Source organism: Xiphophorus couchianus, chromosome 22 (genome assembly GCF_001444195.1).
Source record: "Xiphophorus couchianus chromosome 22, X_couchianus-1.0, whole genome shotgun sequence".
Lineage (NCBI taxonomy): Eukaryota > Metazoa > Chordata > Actinopteri > Cyprinodontiformes > Poeciliidae > Xiphophorus > Xiphophorus couchianus.
This window is the reverse complement of record NC_040249.1, coordinates 22,355,575-22,373,855: the sequence shown is the minus strand read 5'-3', so window position 1 is coordinate 22,373,855 and position 18,281 is coordinate 22,355,575. Positions and strand designations below refer to the sequence as shown.

Here is an 18,281-nt window from a genome sequence, read left to right as displayed (position 1 = left end):
TACAGCTGAGGCAGCAGTCACTTAAGTTTCTGGAGATTTTGAGAAAAATTTTCAGTAAAAATTTGAAAAAAAATTGATTTGGAGTGATTTCGGCAGATTTCTGAAAAACTGGAGGGACTTATTCATGTAAATTGGAGTCTAAAGGACCACAAAAAAAAGCTATGATGGGCCAGATTTGGCCCCCGGGCCCTGAGTTTGACACTTGTGGCTTACACTATGTCACATTTCACACACCTAAGTTGGATTTATTGAGGACTTTATGTTATGATAGATAAACAAAAAATAGTGCACAATCATGGCAAGGAAGGAAAATGACACATAGTTTTCAAAATCTGTTGCAAATCAAAATCTGAAAAGTGGCTCAAATTGATATTTAGCGTATTTTCCTCTGATATAGGAAAATATGCTAAATATGTTCCTCTATACATTTCAGCTTCACAAGTTGTAGTTTCTTTCAAATATTGAAGAAAAATCCACCAATCTGCACATTTTCCATGACTAATTTTGAGTTACGTTCCAAAGAAAAATCTGAAAATATGGTGTAGGTCCACTGTACAGACCATTTATTAAAAGGAAGATATTATTTTAACATAAAATATATGAAGTGTAACTAAAGTAAAGTAGCGTAACTACTCGATCTGTACTGAGTTAAATGGACAAATTAAATTTTAGATAATGAATAAGTTATTAAGAATCTAGTGTTTTTTACAGTCTTAAAATAATTTTTTTTCATGTCTCGTTGCTCTGTTCCTAATTTGACTCGCGATATTTTTGCATGACATTATTCAACACTTTCCCAGCAGTTGTGAGTCACAGTTATGAATGGCAGCTCCACAAATAGGCAGTGAGTCAGTGGGTGAACTGTGAATGTGAATGTTATCACTAAATGCAATCTCGTGGTGAAACGCGAAACTGTGTGGACTGAATTTGTGTTCTGTGTCACAAGCTTTGCTCTTTTCATGAACTCAGACTAAACGCTGACTTTTGGGAAACTGACCCGAAAGAAGAGAAGGAAGTTACAATCGGATGTCTCTCTGGGCAGCCAAGTCAATTTCCTCTCTGACTGATTTCCTTTTACACTTTACACTTCTCAAACTTTACTTTTCCCTCCTATTTCTGCACCTATTTGTCTCAAATTGAGACTATTAGTCCCTCTCCCAATTATGTGTTGAATCAACTCTGCTTTTGTCCATGTTCTGCTCTCGATGTAGCAACACCTCTTAGCCTAATAGCTGGTTTATTGTAAAAGCCACTTCTGGTCCTAAAATGAAAAAAGCCCTTTAATTATAAATCACTCAACTCAAAAAGTCCAAGCTGTTGAAGCACAGAAAGAAAATTCATGTTTAAACAAAGAATAAAATAAATTTGAACTCTTTTTATCCATGAAACTAGAATGATTTAAGATGGAAAAATACATTTTCTTGATACAAAGAAAAATATTTTAATGTCTTTGTGTATAGATTAATTCATTAAAAAGATATAGGAACCACTAGAGAAAAAAACTCAGCAACAATTTATGCCTTCAGGGGTTGAGAGGCGCATCTGGCGGAGCGGGGTTTGTTGGTGTAAGAGCAGGAAGTAGGAGGTGCAGAGAGGTGTCAGGAACACCAGGAGAGAGAGGATGAGCATCATCCCAGCAACACCCCCTACCAGCTGAGGCGTCAATCACACACTGGCAGCGAGCGGCCCTCCACTCCACAGCCATGCACTATTGATTTATTCATCCCTGCTTCCTCTTCCTCCCCTCTACACCCATTTTACTTCTCTTTTCCCATTTGTTGTTTCCAATAGCATCTTCCTTCAAAATTCTTCGTCTCTTTGTTCTGCCTCTCTCCACACTGTGTCTACACACACACACACACACACACACACACACACACACCCACGAGTTAATCCCCCAACCTATTTTTTTCCTGCTCACCCTCACGTCGACTGCTGTCATCACTTTACCACATGCCGGACGTAAGGAAACACAGAAACTGATGTTTGTTTCCTGACTGATTGATGTGCCGCATGGGCAAAACTTTTCTCAAATGGCAACACACACACACACACCCACATTCACCCCCCCACATATATACACACACACCCATGTGCAGTTCTGTGATCCAAATTAACCTGGTTCTGTATGACAAAACAATTGCCCCCAAATCTCATACTCGTGTTTTCAACTGATTAACTGGTAATTGGCAATAATGACTGTCAAGTGTTTTCTTTTATATTGCTGTGGAAGATTTGTTTTTCACAAAATTGTTTTATTTTCAGCATTGAAGAGTTTTCCAGCAAGAACTGCCTGTTTAAGGTTGAATCTTAATTGAACTTAAGTCTTGTATTTGACTAGACCTCTCCAAATCTTTTTTTTCTTTTCATTTTTTTTTGTTTCATTCAGTAATGGATTTGCTAAATGCTTAAGATTTAAAGGGGGTGTATTGTCTGAAAGTCATATTTTGTTTGTTTTTGTGTTTCCATTTGGGTTTCTACTGCTTCTAAAAAACAGAATAAGCATTTTAAAAAACACTCAACTGTTTTCTTTTGGCAAGAAGGTAATGTTTTTTGGTGTCTGGAAAACATCACGTCACAAATCTGCAGGCACTGCCTGTTACCTCGCAACTCCATTGGACTTCCAGCATGTTTGGTCAGCTGGTCCTACCACTGATGGTACAATGGTCGCTGGAAAAGACAAGTGTTTTGTTGCTGGCTTAAACATCCAGATTCTTGTTGGTTGTGCAGGAGGCTCCACTTCTGCTTTTCAAAGGTGCATGGTTGTATGATTGCATGAGTAGAAGTTGATTTGGGTGTGCCAGGCGGATTTAAATTGGATTTAAAGTGATAAGAGGCCCTTAAAAAGCTCAATCGGAAATAAACTCAAAATTGGCAGAACTGAGCAGACTAAAATCTCACTACCTTAGGCTGATTTTATGCAAAAAATGTAACAAACATATTTTGTAGTGCTTAGAAGCATAGTGGGTCACATTTGAAGATTCATAACTTGTGGCTTTATCTGCACTTCTAGTAAAACACAACATGACACTTCATGGTTTCTCCAACAACGAAACACACATATATATATATATATATCCATCCATCCATCCATTGTCTGTTCACCCTTGTCCCTAATGGGGTCGGGAGGGTTGCTGGTGCCTATCTCCAGCTACGTTCCAGGCGGGAGGCGGGGTACACCCTGGACAGGTCGCCAGTCTGTCGCAGGGCAACACAAAGACATACAGGACAAACAACCATTCACACACACACACACACCTAGGGAGAATTTAGATAGACCAATTAACCTAACAGTCATGTTTTTGGACTGTGGGAGGAAGCCGGAGTACCCGGAGAGAACCCACGCATGCACAGGGAGAACATGCAAACTCCATGCAGAAAGACCCCGGCCGGGAATCGAACCCAGGACCGTCTTGCTGCAAGGCAACAGTGCTACCAACTGCGCCACTGTGCAGCCCTATATATATATATATATATATATATATATATATATATATATATATATATATATATATATATATATATATATATATATATATATATATATATATTACCTTTGCCAAGGTGGGTCAACTTGGGTCCCTCATTCTGTGTAGAATTTTACAAAACACACCAAGGCTTGCAGAGCATTTATAGATTTTTGCTTGGAAGGGGCTGTGTGAAATGCAGGAGGCCGTTTGAGCTCTGTCCTAGTTTAATCAATATTGCAGCTGTCACTTTATGGCTCCAGCTAATTAAGCACACATCATCACAAGACATGGTCCACTGGAGCAGGTGACGCGTAAAAAGGCCAAGGTGGCTTAAAAAGGGGTTCCTCTTGGTGGCCATTTAAATACTGATTATCAGATTTTATAAGACTCATTTAGGTTAGAAACATGTTTAAGTGAGCTGGAAGAAGAATGTAAAATGAGCTGGCATAATTATTCTTGCTGTAAAACATCAACAACAACAGGAGTACATAAGGTCCAGAATCAAATCCATCTGTTCTCTGTTATTTTTTCCCTTCATGCATTGAAGCAAAGAGCTGAGCAAAAAACAAAAAAGTTCTTGAAGGCATGTCCGTTAGAAGTTGGTGGTGGGGGGTAAATGGCTGCACTATATCAATGTCCCCACACACCAAGCCTCCCTGCCTACCTTGTCTCCTCATTAATCAGATAAACGCATATGCAGGGTGTAGCCTGGAGCACGAACACCACATAACTGCTGCAACAGCATGACAGCTGACAAAACCGCAAAGATCGAATGCGTGTGTGAAGTTCCATTTTTCTACAGGTTAAGCAATTACATGGAAATGTTGAGTTGTTTTCTCTGCTCCATTAATTTCAAAAAGCTTAAGGGTCACCAAGGCTTAATTACTCCAATTAATTTTTGTCAGTGATATAAAAGAAAGTTTTAAATGAAGAGCTCTTTGGAAAATTTTCTTGACAAGAGTTAAAACAGAGAATGGCTCATGCAGCTTGTTGAAAGCATGGCTCTGTTATTTGTTTCTTCCTAAACCTTTTGTGTGAAACACTGGAAATCACAAACAAAACGATATAAACTATAGTCCCTGTTAATTAATGGGGTAATGTGGACAGGCTGATTACTTGTTTGATTAGTGTTGGTTTTTCCACCTAAACTCAAATTTTGAGAAAAGATCTTTAACTTTTCTGGTTTAAGAGCTTAAGATCAGTTATTTTATAAATCACATCAATTTAAGATCTTAATACAAACTTTGAGCAAAAACATTTTTTCTTTCTCCGAAGAGTTTTTGCGGTGCTAGTGGCTCGTATTTTTGCGACAGTAGGCAGACAGGAAGGAAGACATGCAGCAAAGGTCGTCGGGACCGGGAGTCGAACCCGCATCGAGGACTAAGGCCTCCAAACGTGGGGCTTGGTAACCCCCTGCGCCACCACAGCGCACCCCGAGCAAAAACAGTTTTATGTGAAAACTAAAAATGTACGGGACCAAAAACTGAGCCTTGCGGAACACCGTAGTTTAAATCCTGTAAAAAGTCCTCTTTTGGTTATGAGAGTGGGAGATTTTGGGGCAGATTGAAGAATTTTATAGATTAGATTAGGGTTGGGACATCGTAATTTATACTTCAGCTAACACCTTGAAAATCTTGAGATGTCTAAATGTGCGTAAATGTTTGTATGTGTAATTTTATGTTCCCTTTCTCTGTACAATACTGTGCAGATTGTTACATATTCATAAACAACTAAATAAGTAAAAAATATTATTAAAAAGTTGAACCGCTTGGAAGAAAAAGCACCAAAGGCTTCACTGACGCTGTTCTGAAGTTTTTGTTCCCGTTCATGTTGTAACTAATGTTTAAAATCAGTAGAGATTAATCTGTTGATTTTGAGAGTTTTATTTAAAAATCTCAAGTGATAATTATCCAGAAACACAATGGCATTGAATGTCATTATTTTTTATGGTGGAAAAAAAGCCATCCATCCATCCATCCATCCATTTTCTGTTCACCCTTGTCCCTAATGGGGTCGGGAGGGTTGCCGGTGCCTATCCCCAGGTACGTTCCGGGCGGGAGGCGGGGTACACCCTGGACAGGTCGCCAGTCTGTCGCAGGGCAACACAAAGACATACAGGACAAACAACCATGCACACACACACTCACACCTAGGGAGAATTTAGATAGACCAATTAACCTAACAGTCATGTTTTTGGACTGTGGGAGGAAGCCGGAGTACCCGGAGAGAACCCACGCATGCACAGGGAGAACATGCAAACTCCATGCAGAAAGACCCCGGCCGGGAATCGAACCCAGGACCTTCTTGCTGCAAGGCAACAGTGCTACCAACTGCGCCACTGAGCAGCCAAAAAAAAAAAAGCCAAACTTCCCGAACTTTATTTTTTTTCCTGAAAGTGTCTCGGCAGGTAGATGTGTTTATATCTAACATGCATATTTCTTCACACTGTCAAAAAAGTTTCAAAAATTTTTTACAGAATCTGCCACCCTACAGCACCAATTAAAAAAGTTTGAAAAGGTTTATTATTTTGTTTACCGTGGCTGCATTATGTTTATGGCTTCCAATGAAGATATAGGCTGCAGTACTTATGGAAAATCTTTGCTAATCCACTCAGTCCATGTGTGCATGTGGCGTCTGGAGTAGAGAAAATGTGAGTGCAACAGATGCAGAGTGTTGTCGGCTCAGCTGGAAACATCTCCTATATAACATCAGGTTATGTTGTTAAGTTGGAAAACATTACACTGAAAATATTTAATCTATAATAAAAAAAGGGAGAAATTAGCATACTAGCGCCCTGGATCATCTTTTCCATTTGAAAGTGACCCAATTACTGTGTTGTACTTGTTGTTTGGGATGCGATGTGCTTACAACACAGCCTTCCACAGCACCAGTCAGCCGTAAAACCTATTGAGTAACAAGCTTGAATTTTCTATTTGTTGCACGCTGAGAGGAGAGCCCAGCTGTTTGTGTGTGTGTGATGTAAAGTGTCGTTTTCTCCCCATGTGCAGCAGTAAACGGGTCAGCGCCTCTCAGGGGTGAGCCGGGCTGAAGGCTGCAGGTCTGCGCCGGACCACGGGCGGTGCAGTGACCTCACATTTCAGCTCGGCTGGAGGAGAGGAAAAGCAGACGTAAATGTGCTAAAGTCCAACTCTGCCGAGTTCATGGCCTGAATTTCACTCTCTTCAACTTTAGTCCTCATATAGCAGCAGCCACTATTTTTTAATCAGGCGTAGTGGAATGATTTATAGATTGGTGGTTTGCACTGCGAGTCTTATAAATATTCCCTAATGATATATTTTATAAGTTGGCTTTCCTTTTGTTAACCTCAGTGTCCAGAATGGAGGAATAAATACCCAATCTCATAAGACTTGATACTGACTCCTGCTACAAATACATTGTTAATACAAAACATCTAATATTTCAGTGAAAGTGAATGGAATGATTTTGTGCAGCTTTTAACTGCAGTTCAAGAATTATTCAAATTCGTCTAATTATTATTATTGATGTCACAGTACAACACTTTATAACCCGGCTTTATAACAAGTAGAACCACATTCTGTGCTCAAATCAGCTGTTATTTAATTTATTAAACTATAGCAAGTGTTTTAAAAGAAACTGATCCTATAACTGAGAACAAATCTGCAATTTGAAAACTGCACGCCTTTCTTTTGTGGAAAATCCTTTTAAAGTTTTGGCTCTATGATGAATGACATTCCTTTCCTGCAAAATAAAAAAAAAACAACAATAAAATAAGACTACTTTATTTGCTTGTTTTTGTAGTTTTACACTGAAATGCATTGCACAAGGTAAAAGAGTGATTTAAAATGAATTGTTGGTGCAAAATCAACAAAAATATGTGATGAAAACATGAAAACAACGTGTTCTTTGATTTAAAAAAAAACGTTTTTACAAATAGGAGAGTTGATTTGTGTTTTTAAAAGTCTGTTTTTAATCAAATCAAAATGTTAAAAATGTTTCTTAAACATAATTTTGCAAAGTTACAATAATTTTAATTTGACACCAGATACATACACACAACTGGAAATACAGCTTTATGAATAAACTGATTCACGATTTGAAATAATGATTGAATTAACTTAATTTTCTTTCACTGTGATGTAGTGTTGTCCAATAAAGCATCAACAAACCGCTCCGGGTTCTTCTGGAGGATTTTATTGTTTAATAATTTTGTTTTCTTTCATCTATCCTGAATTTTACTGTTTTTTTTATTTTTATTTTAAACCAATCCAGCAACACACCTGCTCTACATTAGACCAAACCATGACAGAACAGGTCAAACCAAACAACAAAATCTAAACAAAGAATCAAAAGAGAGATTATTAATCTAATTTACAAACTCGTCTACTTAATTAAATGATCTACAAAATAAAACATCTAATACAGAGCAACTCAAAAGGTTTATTTAAAGAAAATAATACAAAACAAAAAAGAAACCCCTCCACTTGGTAGAACCCAGTGACGCAATCAGTGACATCATCATACATGCGTTTAAACAGGAAGTGCTGGGCCGGTCCCTCCCATACTCCGGCTCAGCTTTTAGCGTCTAAATGTTCAAACAGTGGTGAGTAAAAAGAAAAGAAAAATAATTTACCAAAAATGTACCTTGAAACAAAAGACACATTCACGTTTATCTAAAATGTTAGCTTTAACTAAAACTTACACATGGATATAGACGGCAACCTAATGCTACCACAAACACCAAGAATAGTGAAAGTTGTGCAAGTTACAACAGCAGTGTTTAAATTAAAGCATTATGACCAATGTAGAAAAATAAAATTAATAAATATATTTAAGGGACAAGTGGTAAATAAACTCAAACTTAACCACTTTATCAGAATGCTAACATGGGTAGGCTAACACCAAATTTATATAAAATAAACTGGATGGAGCTGACAAATGTTCCCTCCAGAAAATTAAAACAATTATTGGAATGTTTTTAAACTTTTCACCAGTTTAATTGATAGATTAACCATTTTTTTTTACACTTCATCTGGGAATAACTGAAAACTGACCAACTATTGAAACAAAAAAAAAAACTGCTCAAGGAACCAACACTTTATTTAAAAGTAGCTAAAAAAGAAGTTTTGCACTTTAGTTATTGGTGAAAATATTCTGTATCAGTTGAAATTTGTTCGTATAATGTCCTAACTAATGGAACACGACCACAGAAACTGTTCAACTTTTCAGTAAAGAATTTTTTTTTTCTAATATGGAAAGTAAAATGTCAGAAACTCTAAATGAACAACAGCAGATTCTGTTCTGTTTCTAATACACACGAATGATGGTGGGGACATTTTGTTCTGTGATGCTAACAACAAAACCTGAAAATAAATTGTTGGGGGGATGGAACAACCACACACTAACCTGATTTTGAAAGATGAGCAATTTGAGAGGAGACAGACACATTTCTGTTAAAAATGATCGCTGCAGTATGCAGATGGACCAAATTATAACCTTCTGTTCAAACCCTTTTATTGCTTTTACTTTTTGGACATGAAGGCAGCGGGATATTAATAGCTTGACTTTATGTCCTCCTCCAACACTCTTTTTGTTGTTCTATATTTAGCAGCTGTCTTTTCCTGGAAATTGCTGACTATTAGGAATAATTAATAACTCCAAAAAATTTCTCATAGCTCCTTTTTTTTTTTACCCCTTCAGGGGTCTTTTGTGGGCTCTAGTGTCCCTTATGTGACAGTAGGCTGACAGGAAACAGGGAAGGAGAGGGGGGAAGACATGCGGCAAATGTCATCGGGTCCGGGAGTCGAACCCGCGACGGCCGCGTCCAGGACTCAAGGCCTCCAAATACGGGTCGCGCTAACCACTACGCCACCACGGCACGCCCATACCTCCTTTTTTTTAAGGTTTTTTTCAGTTTGTGCTTATGTTTTAAAATTGAATTAACCAACTAGAGACATGGAGGCCGTTAGCCTGTAGCTGCTAATTTGGTCTTCACCTCGTCTGCACTCAGGGGTCTAGTGTCTTATCTTTTTCTTTAGAATACTCCAAAGATTTTCTGTAGGCTTTGGTTGGGCCATTTGGCTGACTAATTAAGAAAACTGATACCCATTGCCATTGAAGTCCTTCCTCTGGCTCAGTGTAGTTCAGAGAATAGACTTTAAAGTACTGTTGTTAGCTTATAAAGCACTAAACAGCTTAGCAACAAAATGCATTAAAGATCTGCTGTTGTTGTACCAACATTCCAGACCTATCAGGCCTTCTGGTACTGGTCTGCTTTGCACCAGAACCAAACATAAAGATGCAGCATTCAGATTCTATGCACCAGAAATCTGGAACAAACTTCCAGAAAACTGTAAAACAGCTGAAAAACTGAGTACCTTTAAATCTATCTGCTTCTAAAAACAGCCCATGTGCTTAAAACAACCGCCCAGCTGTTTTTTGGTAATAAGGTTATGTTTTTTAGTGTCTGTAAAAGGAGCCATTTCAAATCTAAATGACCGGAAACAAGATGGCTGCCAGTTTGTATTAGTTTGGAGTTGGTCAGAAAGTGGTAGATTTTGTTGCGCTACAATGTTGGGTCATAAAAATACAACAGGGACCATAAAAAACATAAAATATACCATTTAAAAAAATACTATTTATACAATGAGAGATGAAGCAAAGTGTTAAAGATAAGAGGGCAATCATGAAGTAAGTAGGAAATTAAACTAAAAGAGTAAAAAGCATTGTAATTATTGTACAGTTAAATAAAACATAATCACAAAAACTGATCATCAACATGTGAGGGGTGTTACAAATAAGACTTTGATATAACTTTATATTTTTGTGAAAGCGTGAATTAGACACCCTGGACTCAGAGAGAGAAGTTCAAGCTTTGGCATTGTGATATGAAATTTTTTTTTCTTCTTTTTATTTTGACTTCATTTTTGTTTTGTACTCTTCAGGTTTGATTAAAAATAATTAGCTCTTTAAATCCGTAGATTTAATAAACGGTGCACTTACTTTTTACCACGGCTGATAAAATCACAGAAAAATAAAACATTCTGGCTCCTGGCTGTGGGCGTTTCATGTTAACATTAGATTCTACCTTTGGAAGAAAAGAAGGTACTATCACCACAGAGCCTCTTACAAACGTGTGGAAAATGACTGGAAACTGTCTCCTGTATCTGTGTGTGTGAGGGCGTGTGTGTGTGTGTGTGTGTGTGTGTGAGGGCGCGTGTGTGTGTGTGTGTGTGTGTGTGTGGTCATCCAAGAGAAAAGCAACATGCAGAAGGTCCTAGACGGGGACACTGATGGAGAAAAGACAGAGGAGTGAAATGGAGCGTGCAGTTATCTCTGTCTGGTTTTCCTTTATGGTTGAGTGAAGAGAATCCTCATCTGGCATATTTTTTGCACAACCTCATTTTCTCTCCTTTTCTTATTGCCTCCTCTCTTTTTAAAGCTTCACAATGGTTAATATGTCGTATCTTACAAAGGGAGGAAAAAGCTGCTCCTCTCTCCTGCATTATCCTCCAGCCTGCCTTAACCTGCCCTTGCCTTCATCCCTTTAGGATGCGTTTGAAGTTCTGGCGGAAAACTATGAATTCAATGACATTGAGGGACGGTGCTTGGCCTTCAGGAGGGCGGCCTCCGTCCTGAAGAGTCTTCCCTGGGCCGTGCGGTGTGTCAGGGCCACACAGGACCTGCCATGCCTGGGTGAACATACCAAGGCTGTCATGAAGGTAAGGCCCAGCGAGGCTTGCTTCTTCGTGCTAACTGAGCCCCACCTACTTCAAATCAAATGACATTTGTCTCAAACGTTTGTGCAGCAGAAATTTTCGTTTGTGCCGCTATCATTTTTAAGATACTAATAAATGTGTATGTAGCACAATTGAGTGACACCATGTTTTGTTTGATTTTGCAGCTGTGGACTGGCTGGCTGACCTTTGACCTCTGGAAACATGTATTTGTATCTTTAAAATGATAGAAGCACAAAGACAAATTTTTGTTGCACAAACATTTGACACCAATTTAATTTAATTTGAAGAAGGTCGGAGCAGGTGGCTTCACTCGGGTTCACTGTGATTGTATTTTGTTCTGTTGATAGTTCTGTTTTAACTCCCTAAAAAAGTACACAGTGTAATAAATACATGCACACGAAAACTACTAGCCACTTAATAGTTGATGTTAGTAGAAATAAGTGCTTTTTTACAAAAAAAACCCACAATAAAATAAAACAGGATAGTTTTAAGCTTCCTCGGTCTTCGTGATGTTATTTATTCACATATATTCTCTAACAAACCTCTGATATCTTCAGAGAACAGCTGCAATGGAGCTGAGACTAAATTCCATTCACACAATTTTCTTAAGTGTTATTTTCTGGTAGTTGTACTGAATTTTGTTTTGATTTGATTTTTCAACCCTGTCCCTTTTCAACCAGGGTTTGTGATGAAATGAGAAGATTATTCTTTCAATGCAGTGTAGAAAGGATCCTTTCTATGAGCTCCGGTCCATAAATGTTTATCTTTTACCATTTGAGAATAAAATTAATTGAAAATATCAGCCAGTCAGAGTAAGATATTCTCCTCTGTTTAGTTTCTTTGCTAATTTAGTGTCAGGAATCACATCCGAAGGAAACGAGCAGAGAGTGGTCAGTGGTTTTGCTAATGCATGTAATTCTATCAGTGGTAATGAAGGACCCAAAGGAACAGTTGTGTTTTGTAGTAAAATATGACCTTGAGTGTGTTTTTAATAATTCATTAGCAGAAGAAAACCATGATTCTAGTTTTAAACCATATCTCTGACTCCTGCATCACTATTCGATCAATTATTAAATTAAGATAGATGTTTAATAGTGTAGTACTGAACTAAAACCATTCCTTTACTGATGATTGAAAAAAAAAATCTTAAACAAATCTACTTATGGTTTTCTCTGATAGGTTAGAGGGAATTTTTTACTGTTTTTTTAAATTTTCCTTTCAGTTGTAAGTATTTTTAACAGATTTGTTCTGTTTTTTTCTTCTGTTTTGTCACATGAATGTTTCAGATCATAAGAAAAACTTGAATATCAAACAAAAAATTCAAATTGAAGGTTTAAAATGATGACATAAAAGAATTTATATCCAAACAAATCCTAAATCTGTGTGAAGGAACCTGTTGCCTATAAGTCAAAGTCTATTGTGGATCTTAAAAAAACTCTGCATGTTCGTTCATAGGACATGCAGATCAAAAAATGCTTCTCTATGCTGAAAATTTGAGGATTCAGATTTGATTGCACGAGGTCAAGTCACTGTACTCACAATATCCCAGAGAAAGAGCAACAATCATTCAGTGCACACATGGGATGACGTAAAGCAAAATCACAATGAGCGGTTATGAAAAACGTGGGTAGGGGAGCTGTGGTTTAGACACCAGGAAGGCCGAACCGCGCTCTGTCTCTGCCTCGTGTTAACCTTGATCGCTGCTGCTGCTTTGTTAAAGTCATTCAGACTGTTGACGTACAAAGCAGTCTGCAGTCCTGTCAGTCTGTCAAAGCGCTGTCTCTCACAATGCAGCTGGCTTCTGGTGTTGGCCTTCTAAACCGTACTGACTCCTCATTTCAAGTATGCAGAGCTGTCTTTAACCCTAACACCATCTTTGTTTTCTGCATTCTTGTATAGTAGCACGAAATACACCACCAAGGCAGCAGAAGAAGAAGTTAGTTTATGGAGAGGCCTTGCCAGCCTGCAGGCCTGAGTCCTAAAGAAAAACCTGTAGAAGCCAAAAGAAGAAACAAAACCTGAAATATTGACCAAGCACAAGGGCTGTTTTAGCGTTGTGCTTTGCAGCAACGAGTCATGTTTAGCTTGATGATCAAACACTTCATTAGCTGCGTTTCCATTGACCATAAAATGTAGCAATTTGACATTTTGTAAAAAAAAAAAATCTGCTTCAACAAAACATGTAAATTGTTTTGTCGATTAAAAAGGATGAGGTGGTTTTTGGTTGTATCAAAATTGGTTAATTTCACAAAACTGCAATAGAAGCACTTTTTTTGCATCACACCAGTCACATGCTCAACAACCGGATGTTGCCATTGGTGCAAACCAAGAAGAAGAGAACAGGAAATAGTTGGAGGATGATGGTGTGGCGTGGTTTTAATGACTTATCACGTGAACAAATGTATTCTCGTGTGATTTTAATTACATTCCTTATGTAATGGAAACATCACAAAATTGTGTTGTTTTATTTTTTACATTAGCAAATTATTGACAAAAGTTTGCACGAGCACATTTGTAATGGAAACATGGCAATGCTGTGGTTCTCAGTCTTGGTCCTCAGGATTCATTGTTCTATATGTTTTTGTTGTCTAAAATAATGATTGAATAACTTCTTCAGAATGCCATTAAGTGTTCCAGAAACCTGATAATCACCAGTCAGGAGTGTGCTGGCAGGGAAACACCTAAAACATGGACCCGGAAGATCAGGGTGCAGAACCATTCTGCTAATCAATTTCAAATATTGTTTTGTCTTTTATGAATTTCTAGTTTCAGAAATTTTTCATTTCTTTGTAATTGAGCAAGCTTAAAACAAATCAGATCTCGAAAAATTCAATTCAGTTTATTTGTGTAGAGCTCATTCGCAACACATGTCATGTCAAAGTGTTTAAGAGAAATATGTTGAACTGAAAACTATTTGCTTCTTTATAAATTTAGCGTATAGAATTACACAGTAAGTAGAGGACATGTATAAACTGCTTTCTGTGTGAAAGAAGGCAGAAATAAAATGAACAATAATTGACTTTGAGTGAAAGTGCAGCTGTCCTCTTGGTTACCACACAGTTTGTTGAGTTTCTTGCTCTGTAAAATCAATACGAACACAGTAATTACAGTCATTTGGTCCCAAATTGCTGCACGAGTTGAACAGTTGTGGATGAAAAAGGCTACACATAAACCACACACAGGAAGATGTGACGAGCACACAAAGGCAATCGATGGTGTTCATCCTTGGAATAAGAGGAGAACTCATTTCAGGGCTGATCAATACAGATCCAAACACACAAATCACAAAATCTTTACTATATTTACTCAATATGTATATTTTGTTAATGACAAAGCAGAACACATTCAGTGCTGGTCACTACATTTGGCAACAAATCTAAAGTGTGAAAGATATAAAAACATGATATACATGACGTTTAAAGGTACAAATAAAAACATATGAGAGTTAAATTTACATAAAAGCACTTAAACCAGTGCAGACGGGGTTTGGACTACAGGGACGGCTCATAATGAGTGTTGTAATAAAAATATTTGTGGCACCATTTGGACGTTTCATAAACAAAAATTATTAGTGGTGCAATTATTGGGGCTCCCACTGTTAATATTTCTTTCCAACAGGACAATCCTCAGTTTTAAGGAATATTTCACAAATATTCCTCTTTGCACAAAATATCTTAGATCATCAAGAGTTTTGGGTTATTTCCTGAACTTTGCTCATCACTGTTTCCTTCCTGCCATCCCCAACACATTTGCTAAATAGAGATTAGATCTGATATTTGGGAATTTAGTCAAGAAGCTCTGTTCTTGTAGCCATTATCTGATTCATAAAGATTCTGATTCATGGAGTGTGCATCTGTCTTTCCCATGTTGAAGAGAGGCTGCACTCTATGGAAATGGAGAGTCTTTAAATTCTAATTAACTTTTTAAAAAGAGCTAAGTAAAATTGTAAGAATGCTTCAAGGATTTTTTAAAATTAACATTCATGTATCGAGAGTTTTTTTTAAATAATTTTTTTTTAAAGACAGCATTGACTGAGCTTCAAGTTTGACATTTACATCAAAATACATAAAGTAAAACTAGTCAACATAACAGGAATGTTCATCTTAGAAACCAGCACTGTTAGCTACAAAACTCTGAAATAGCTTTTAACCAGGGAGACTTTAAGCGCCAGAGTCCTCAGAAGGTTGCTCCATAAGCAAGGTGCAAAATAAGAAAAGGCAGTTCAGCCTTGATCAGAGAAAAATGTGGTACACTCCAAATAAAACTCAAGGACCGAAAATGCACACTGCACATTTCAGCAGCAATGCAAGTTGAGATGCTTTACATGATGAAAGCATAAAAACAAAAAATAAGTAACAAACATTAATTTTTTTTAAATGTCATCATCAAAATCATCAGATGTCATCATCATCACAAATGTTGGAATAAAAACTAAAATTAATCAATTTTCCAGTAATTATTGATCAAAAGCAGCTTTAAGCAAATGGGTTTTAGCCTTGTTTTAAAGGAACTCAGTGTTTTTGCAGTTTTCTGGAATTTAAAGCCTATCAATTGCCTGCCTACAGTAGATCCAGCTTAGTAAAGTTTGGTGTTATCTGCATAACTATGCAGTATGTAGTTATTAAAATGTCATCAATAAGAATGGAAAAGAAAACGAGGCTTGAAAGTTGGACGTTAGTTTTTGTCAACAACTCAAAGGCGGAAGTGAGAGAGTTGCGCAACATAAATAATCACCCGGCTGTAACACGATGCTCTAAATAATAAAATGATTTAGTGAAGCTTCGAGGCAGGTAAGTTTCCTCGAGAAATTTTAATAATCGAGGTACTTGAGTCATTTGAGGAATCGGTGCAGCCAATAGCAAAAGCACACTGTGTATATGAAAGGTAGCTATCACAATGCCGAATTGGTAAAACCAATTTTACTGAGGTCAGTGTAATCAAATGCATTGGACAGACCAACAAAAGAAGCAGAGTGATGCTTCTTCCTGTACCAGTTATGCTACAGTGACATTTCATAACATTCACTCAAATGTTCTGAATATAAAGGTTAAAATTTTCTTCATTTCTTTGTGTGACCTGAAGTTGTTGCAATAAAAAATAAATTCATTTTAAGGCGTCTTTTAAAACAACTTTCCAGGGGTGTTAATAAATGCACTGTACAGTTTTGTTGAAGCTTATTTATAAACTCTCACCAGTACACATGGGTCACACCGCAGGAGAAAACAGTCTGCGAAAGTTACTTCATCCTCTCACTTTGTCGAGTTCAGGTCAGAAATCATGGCATTCTGTCAGAGAAAGTTTGCGTGGAGAGAGCGCAGAGTCCCTGCAGATGAAAAAGTTAAAAAAGGGCAATCCAACTTTCTGACACGTTAAACCTAACATCGTCACAGCGGGTCTAAGAGCAGGCCTCCAGATCTGTCAGAGCTGTCAGCGCTGAGGCAGAATTATAAAACAAAGTAACATAAATGTGCCGCGGAGACCAAATTAGACAGTCTGTGGTTGACCTCTCGTCTTTGTTTGCTCGACGCAGACACCCACCTCACTCCGAGCTCTGCGCTCCCAGTGTTGTCTCTTTGAACGGATTGCCGAGTGAAAACAAGAGAAGTGACATGACATGAAAAACAAAGTGAAGCCGAATGGAGTTAAAAAAACAAAAAACAAAATGCTTGATGTGGCTGTGAACATCAGAGTGACACCATCAGCGGCGACTGAGCTCCTCGCTGACAACTGAGCATCCAAAGTGTGGAGAGGACATAAGCGTAGCAACATAAAAACAAGGCGGCGCTGAGGGAAGCGTGGGGATGAATGTGTGTAAGGCAGAAACTGCGCTTGTGAAGGAGCATATCTTCCCTGGAGCAGGAAGTGTGGTGAAGCATTATCCTCCCGTTTGAGGTTGGCCTTAGCTGGAGGCTTGAAAAGCAGAGGTGGACGGTTGGATGCTTCGCTGAGCAGTGAAGGCTGCTGCACACTGCTCTGTACTCACAGCCTCGACCTTTGGATCAATAGTTCATCCATGCTGGTTGCCTTTCCTTTATGCTCAAGCTTAAAATGAGCACTAAGCCCTGCAGAATTGAAAAACATATCAATCTCAATTTTTTTTTGTTTTTTAGTACTAGCCAGGTAACTGCCACTTGGTTCACACAATGGAGACGTTTAAAATGGAAGTGCAGACGATTTCATTTGGAGCAAATAATGGAGTCTGAGGAAAAAACCCCGTCACCCTGGGCGTTTAATGATTGTCATTAAGCTGGTGTTAATCCCAGGTTTCACGGCAACAAAGATGTTTTTTCTGGGAACAAAATGGAAATGACGACACCTGATTTAAGTGGAAATGGTTTGCAAATGAGCAGCTATTTGAGGGCATTTGCCGACGGCAGACAGAAAATAGAAACCCAGGAAAACAGCACTCTTCTCTAATCTCATTTGCTTTTATGTTTTACAGGAGATCCTTCAATATGGCCGCTCATTTGAGGTCGAGAAAATACTCTCTGATGAAAGGTGTCAAACTCTCAAGGTTGGTAAATAAAAACCAACTTCAGTTAGTCATTCATTTGCTTTCTCAGTCATTTAAATCGAACCTCGTTCCCCGGCAGCTGTTCACCAGCGTGTTTGGGGTTGGACCTAAAACAGCCGAGAAGTGGTACCGCAGAGGGCTTCGCTCATTCAGCGACGTTCTGGCGCAGCCCGGCATTCATCTGAACCGGATGCAGCAAAGTGGTACGTCACAAATTTTCCCCCCGTCTTCAGAAAACCACTACGCAAATTATAGATCAGGGAATTCAATACAAGCTTGCTTCCAAAAAACACTCAGCAGCCTAATCGTTAAATTTCCACAGTGACTGTATCTCAATTAAACTTTGAGGTTTATGCAGAGGTATTCACACTTGTTGATCTTACATTGCAATCCTCTGCCTGTTGAAGATTTCCTCTGATGAACATGGAGCAGTTTAGTGTGATCATGAAAGTTTGCATTTATATTCAACCCCTTTTACTTTAATACCTCTAAGTAAAATCCAGGGCAATCTAAAACAGTACCCAAAACTTTGAACTCCTAATAAAATAGAATAGAATAGAATTCAACTTTATTGTCATT

General features: G+C 38.1%; 1 protein-coding gene across 2 annotated transcripts in view; it reads left to right on the top strand.

The window, feature by feature from the left end:
• Positions 1 to 18,281, top strand: part of dntt (deoxynucleotidyltransferase, terminal) — a 91,118-nt gene that overhangs the window by 18,305 nt on the left and 54,532 nt on the right. For both annotated transcript variants that reach the window (XM_028006024.1, XM_028006025.1), the window contains exons 4-6: positions 11,000 to 11,170; positions 17,631 to 17,702; positions 17,782 to 17,905. In XM_028006024.1, the coding sequence (XP_027861825.1) occupies positions 11,000 to 11,170; positions 17,631 to 17,702; positions 17,782 to 17,905 (367 nt within the window). The remainder of the gene's footprint in view (positions 1 to 10,999; positions 11,171 to 17,630; positions 17,703 to 17,781; positions 17,906 to 18,281) is intronic.